The sequence below is a fragment of the Zootoca vivipara genome, chromosome 6 (assembly GCF_965207765.1).
Source record: "Zootoca vivipara chromosome 6, rZooViv2.hap1.1, whole genome shotgun sequence".
NCBI lineage: Eukaryota > Metazoa > Chordata > Lepidosauria > Squamata > Lacertidae > Zootoca > Zootoca vivipara.
Genome location: NC_142589.1, coordinates 52,701,515 through 52,708,067, shown reverse-complemented (window position 1 = coordinate 52,708,067; position 6,553 = coordinate 52,701,515). Strand labels below are relative to the sequence as shown.

At 53.3% G+C, this 6,553-nt stretch overlaps 1 protein-coding gene across 1 annotated transcript; it reads right to left on the bottom strand.

Annotated features, from left to right (window-relative positions):
- Positions 1-758: 758 nt before the first annotated feature.
- On the bottom strand, positions 759-6,143 carry LOC118086767 (uncharacterized). Its single transcript, XM_035118759.3, has 7 exons — positions 6,104-6,143; positions 5,093-5,196; positions 4,625-4,723; positions 3,629-3,794; positions 3,284-3,348; positions 2,695-2,790; positions 759-1,169 (listed from the first exon to the last, which is right to left on the bottom strand). The coding sequence occupies exons 1-7, from the start codon at positions 6,141-6,143 to the stop codon at positions 903-905; spliced, it is 837 nt and encodes a 278-aa protein (XP_034974650.1). The 3' UTR covers positions 759-902.
- Positions 6,144-6,553: the final 410 nt, after the last annotated feature.

Sequence of the window (6,553 nt, the reverse complement as noted above, 5' to 3'; positions counted from 1 at the left end):
ACACACACACACACACACACACACACACACACACTCTGCTCATCTAGTTAAATAGATTTATTTGCAATTTTTAGACAAGAGAAACATTTCTGATACTAGGAGTGGGGCGGTGGGTGGGGAACGACAGGCAACCCAGTGAGAAAGTGGGTCCCTCATTAAAGGCAGCAGCTAAGATCAGCCATGGCAGCAAGGACCTTCAGGGGGAATAAGCAAAGCTTCTTCCCCCCCCCCCCGCCCATCACCCCTGCAGAGCCAGAAGGGGGTTCACAGAGCCAGCTAGCAGGAAGCCAGGAGAGAGCAGGGTCTAGTTTAAAGAACAAGGTGTGTGCGGGCTCTCCCCCTTTCCTTCACCTCCCTACCCTGATAAGAGGCTCCCTGTACAGTCTTTGGGACTCTGCCAAATAACAGGAGGCAACCTTCAGCTTTCTGCAAACCTGGAATGGCCTCCAAACAGTTAAATAGCTGCTCCTGGATAGATACCAACCAAGGACACAGCCCCCCTCCCCCAATTTAATCCAAAAGAGAATTCCTGTCGCTTCTGTCACTTGCCCCCTGGATCAGGCTTGTGACCTGCTGGCTCCAGGTCAGATCTCCTGCCATCTTTCAGGCCAGGGAAGAGGGAAGGAAAGTGGCTCTTGATTATGTAGGTCTGAGCTAAATTATTGTTATTATTTATTCAATTTATATATCACCCTTTATTGCAAGCTCACATGGCCAAAAGGTTCATAAATCACTTGGCCCTGAAAGAAAAAGGAGGGGAGGGGGGGAGGCATTTGCTGGATGCCTTATGAGAAAGGCCCAGACCAAGTGGACTCCCCAAGGCATAGAGAGAGACAGACAGACAGAGAAGGGAGAGTTGCTTTTTTGCCACCACCTAAGGACCCGAACAGGCCAGCTCAGCTTCAGTTGTGCCCGGCTGAGAACAGGAGAGCATAGTTCAGGCTGAGGACGGCCACACACAACAGCAGCTGGAGCAGGGGGGTGAGGGCTGCCACCTGCTTGGCCCCGTTGAAGTGCACTTTGCCATCCAGCTTCAGGCAGCTGGTCTTGGGCATCGCCGGGCAGCACTCCTGGTAGCAGGGCACCTTGGACCCCGCAGAGCAGGGCGGGCCGGCCGTTTTGCAGACTTTGCTGCATCCAGCCACAAAGTGGGGGCCGGTTTTCTTCATCTGGAAAGAGAGAAAGGAGCAGGCATTGGCCCACACAAGTAGCAGATGCAAGAACCAGCTTGGCTGCTGTTTCAGGCGTTGGTGCTGTGTGGGGGCCCAGGATCAAGCAGGGTGCCTGCAGAGGGCAGCTGGCACTCAGGGCTGCCGATGGGGATTTGGTGGGCCTCCCCCTTTTTCCCTCAGACTTCAGGTCTCTTGTCCTTAACAGTACCCTTCCATTGGATCATGGAGAGATCATTAGGGGGTTTGGGCTGGGTGTTCCTCAGTATGCGGATGATACCCAGCTCTACCTCTCTTTCAAATCCGAACCAGTGAAGGCGGTGAATGTCCTATGTGAGTGCTTGGAGGCGGTTGGAGGATGGATGGCGGCTAACAGATTGAGATTGAATCCTGACAAGACAGAAACACTGTTTGTGGGGGACAGGAGGTGGGCAGGTGTGGAGGACTCCCTGGTCCTGAATGGGGTAACTGTGCCCTTGAAGGACCAGGTGCACAGCCTGGGAGTCATTTTGGACTCACAGCTGTCCATGGAGGCGCAGGTCAATTCTGTGTCCAGGGCAGCTGTTTATCAGCTCCATCTGGTACGCAGGCTGAGACCCTACCTGCCTGTGGACTGTCTTGCCAGAGTGGTGCATGCTCTAGTTATCTCTCGCTTGGACTACTGCAATGCGCTCTACGTGGAGCTACCTTTGAAGGTGACCCGGAAACTACAACTAACCCAGAATGCGGCAGCTAGACTGGTGACTGGGAGCGGCCGCCAAGACCACATAACACCGGTCCTGAAAGACCTACATTGGCTCCCAGTACGTTTCCGAGCACAATTCAAAGTGTTGGTGCTGACCTTTAAAGCCCTAAACAGCCTCGGTCCAGTATACCTGAAGGAGCGTCTCCTACCCCATCGTTCTGCCCGGACACTGAGGTCCAGCGCCGAGGGCCTTCTGGCAGTTCCCTCGTTACGAGAAGCCAAGTTACAGGGAACCAGGCAGAGGGCCTTCTCGGTAGTGGCGCCCACCCTGTGGAATGCCCTCCCACCAGAGGTCAAAGAGAATAACAATTACCAGACCTTTAGAAGGCATCTCAAGGCTGCCCTGTTTAGGGAAGCTTTTAATGTTTGATGGATTTCTGTATTTTAATATTTTGTTGGAAGCCGCCCAGAGTGGCTGGGGGAACCCAGCCAGATGGGTGGGGTATAAAAAATAAATTATTATTATTATTATTATTATTATTATTATTAGATGCTCCAGCACCCATTTAGCTAACTATTCTCATTTCAGAATCCTCACGACAGCTATCAGGGTGTGCACTTGGCCACTGCCCACCCCCTTCCACTTTGCCTTTTAGCACTTGCTGCTCTCTTCAGGCACACAGCTCCTGCTGGTTTATAAGGAGCTTACATGCCTCAAGCTGCATTCTAAGGCACTGCAGCAATACTTCAGGCCCCTGCCCTGTGGAAGGGCTCCATTCAGAGGGCAGAGCAAGGGCTTGGGCGTTTGGATGAGGGGTGTTATCATTTCAGAAACGGTACCTCACAAAAATTAAAGCCCACGATGCAGCCGGCTGCGTGCTTCTGTCCCTTGTAGCATCCTTCTCCATGGCAGGTGAAACTTGAGCACACTTTCCCCTACAGAGGGAGGGAGCGAGGGAGGAAAGAGAGGCAAGCCATTGAATTGTGGACACCAGGACTGTGCACTGGATTCAGCCAAATCCCCAGACAAATCAGGACTGTTCAGAAGGACGCAGGCATTTGTCAAGTTGGGTTCAGACAGCCACACATCTCTGCAGGTTGGACAGGGTGGCCCAGAGCCATCCAGGAAGGAAGGAGAGGCAGGCAAGGCAGACAAACCCCACAAAAAAGCCCAGACTCTTCTGGGAGGAGGTGGGCCCAACTTCTTTCCTGCCCCCAGGGATCTCCCCCTCTGCTCAACAGCTCTTCAATTAAATGATTGATCCAATGGGTGTGGGTGTGTGGGTGCACCCTTGGTGTTGGGCAGGAGGGAGGACATAGGAAAAGAACCAGGATCCCATTTCCCACTCATCCACCCACCCACTCTGGGGATGCCACTTGCCCCACCAGCAAACAAGCCATCCCTGCCAGAACATGAAGTAACACCTACATTTTTGGGGGGTGCTTTGGTGGTGGTGGTGGTGGGTGCCGGCGTAGTGGTGGGCGGCAGGTCACCTAGAACAGACATGAGAGATGGAGGAGCTGGCTGAGGCCCCCAGGACCTCTTGACGGATGGGAGAAGCTGTCGTGCCAGACTGGCAGGTCAGAGAGAGGCTGGCTGCGGGCTGAAATCCTGCCCTTCAGCTGCGCCAGGGACCGAGTCTCCACAGCCAGGAAAGGCCTCTCTGAGAAGGCAGCTCTGCCCAGATGCCCCACAGGTCAGGTCAGCCTCCCCAGGGAGAAGGAATCCTGCCAAGCAGAGCATCCTAAGAGGCCTCCCATTGGGGGAGCTTACCGTAGGCTGTAGCATTGAGGAGCAGGCAGTTTGGGGAGCTGCAGCACTCCATTGAACACAGGTTCATGCCGATGGTGCCATTCTGCATGCACATGTCGGTGCCATTGATTCCCCCACACTCACTGCTGCACCGGGCTGTGTAGCTGGTCGTGTTGAGGCGGAAGAGCTGCAAGAGCAAGACCCACCAAAGGGTTAGCAGGGGAAGGCTGACAACTGACCATTACTGCATTATGATCCATGCAGAGAAGTAGGAGTGGCTGGACCCCACAAGCCCCACCTAAGCTGATCCCCCCCCAACACACTTGTAAGGACACAGTCCAGGACGGAAGCCAAGGCCACCCACAGTCCTTTACTGCCTCTTCTAGGGGGGCTTTATTTATTTATTCTTGGTTTATATACCACCCTTCAAGATCTTATGATGGTTCACAGGATAAAAATACAAGGTACAAACACAAGTCAATAGTTAAAACAAAAACATCAGAACAATACCTCCCAAACACATTTTAAAAGGCTGTAGAGTACTGTATTAATCAACTTTATAAAACCAATAAATACAAATACAAATTGACATATAACACTTAAAGGTAAAAGGACCTCTGACCGTTAAGTCCAGTCGCGGACGACTCTGGGGTTGCAGCACTCATCTTGCTTTACTGGCCGAGGGAGCCGGCGTACAGCTTCCAGGTCATGTGGCCAGCATGACTAAGCTTCTTCTGGCAAACCAGAGCAGCGCACGGAAATGCCATTTACCTTCCCGCCGGAGTGGTACCTATTTATCTACTTGCACTTTGACGTGCTTTCGAACTGCTAGGTTGGCAGGAGCTGGGACTGAGCAACGGGAGCTCCCTCTGTCGCAGGGATTCGAACCGCCAACCTTCCGATCGGCAAGCCCTAGGCTCTGTGGTTAAACCCACAGCGCCACCCGTGTCCTATATAACACTTAAGAACCATTTAAAACAACCCTGTTCAAATAAGCAACACCTCCGCACTCCCTACCTCGCAGTGTGTTGCGTTGTGGCAGGTCTCTGTGTTGTTCCCATGAGCTTCGTCATGGTAGCATCGCTCCCCGGAACACTGGAAACTCTGGCATGTGAGCTGCAGAGGGAGATGGAGATGGAGCTGAACCTCCATGGCAAGAAAACTAGACAGCTGGCCTGCCCAGATCAAGCATCCTCTGCCCTAGTAGCACCTCTCACCTGAGACCTGGACCTGGCCTGCCACCTCCACTTGGGCCTCCCAATTGAATCATTTCCTGGTTCATCTCTCTCACATACAAGCCTGCCCAATGAATACTTCCATCTGCAGGATGTCCCTTCTCACCAAAGGGCTGCAGCCAGCCAGGAGCAGACACTCCTTGCCTGCCCCCCACCCAGACATTCCCATCCCATCACCTCCAACTGGGAAGTGCCCAACACACACACACACCCCCCCCCACAGCAGCGCCATCCTGGGTCAGTTTCTTACGTTCATCATGCCTGTGCTGTTTGCTGAGCTGAGCTGCTGGGGATGTGGGGTGCTGTTTGCTGAGCTGCTGGGGATGTGGGGTGCTCCTGAAATGGGCCCAGGCTCTGAAAGAGGAAGAAAGAGGTTAGTAAATCCCTTGGTGTGCGAGCCAAGGAAGTCTCTGCTCCTGCTAATAGTTTTCTGAGTGGAGCAGAAGCCTTGACTGCAACTGAAGCCATGCTTATATTTCAGGAGGTGCATAGAGAAAAGTGGCAGGAAGTTCCAAGGATCCACCACTTCCTCATCCTGTCCCCCAGGGGCCTCCCTACACTGAACTTTCCCCTTCCCAGCACATAGTCAGCCAGCCAGCCCTCTCACCTGCCAGTATACAAGAGGTCCAAGTGCTGAAGTGCAGAGCAACCCAGAGGAGAAAGATGCCTGCAGATGGGAAAAAAAGAAAGACCATGTTTGTTTGTTTGTTTGTTTGTTTGTTTGTTTGTTTGTTTGTTTGTTTCTTGAAAGGAAAGAGAAAAGGCACCTCTGTCACCCACAGCTCACTGTAGGGGACCATCAGACAATGTCACATCAAGGCTTTGATGGATACCATGGCAGACCTCTGTTCTTTAGGGCAGTGGCGGAGCTTCATGCTCCAGCACCGGGGGCAGAGAGCAGGCAGGAGCGTGGCTGGCGTGTGTCCCGGGGCCGTGGTGTGCCGCCTGCAGGGGTGTGGCGGCCAGCGTGGGGGGCGGCAGCCGCGATGGCACCCCACCAGGATCATGGTGCCGGGGGCGGTGCACTCCCCCTGCCCCCTCTCCCTCTGCCAGTGCTTTAGGGTGGGGCTCTTGTTCTTTTACCAGACTGTTGGGCAAGCAGAAATCCAACAAACAGCCACTCCCCAATACTATCCCGGTTCCTCTGACTCGCTCAGGAGACACTCTGTGCCTTCCAAATAAAATATCACCTTCACCAAGGAGCAAGTCACTGTCAGGCTGTCACCTCTGCCAGAAATTCCACCACAATGAAGCCTCTTACCCTGGGCTGGGAGAAACCGGTGGTTGTTGGGACTTGCCATCTCGAGCCAAGGGGATCTAATCCTGTAGGACCCTGCAGAATGGGCAACAGGGAAGGAACATATGCATGCATTTCTCAGATTTCTCAGCACACACGCCCCGAGCACAAGGAGGCAATGCAAGCAACCCCTAAACTCAAGACAAAGCTGTAGAAAGGATCCTAAACAGCGTCTTGGCAGGACCTATCTCAGTTCACTAGGAGCAATGGGTCGAATGAAGCAGGGGCCCTTTGCACATTCCTCTGTTTTGGTCTTCTCATCCAGGTAATGAGGCTGGGCAGTCACTGGCTAGGAATCTGAGCACGGCATCAGCTGTGCCCACAATAGTCAGGAAGGCAGTTGCCAGTGGGCTCTTGAAAAGTGGCTCTCTCAAGGAGAAAAGGCAGAAGGAGATGCTTTGGAGCGTCAAGCCA

Coding starts and splice junctions, on each gene's coding strand:
- LOC118086767 (XM_035118759.3), bottom strand. CDS start 6,143: ATGGCAAGTCCCAACAACCACCGGTTTCTCCCAGCCCAGG. Junction 5,197..6,103: donor CCGGTTTCTCCCAGCCCAGG/GTAAGAGGCTTC, acceptor TTCCTCTTTCAG/AGCCTGGGCCCATTTCAGGA. Junction 3,795..4,624: donor ACAACGCAACACACTGCGAG/GTAGGGAGTGCG, acceptor TTGCTCTTGCAG/CTCTTCCGCCTCAACACGAC.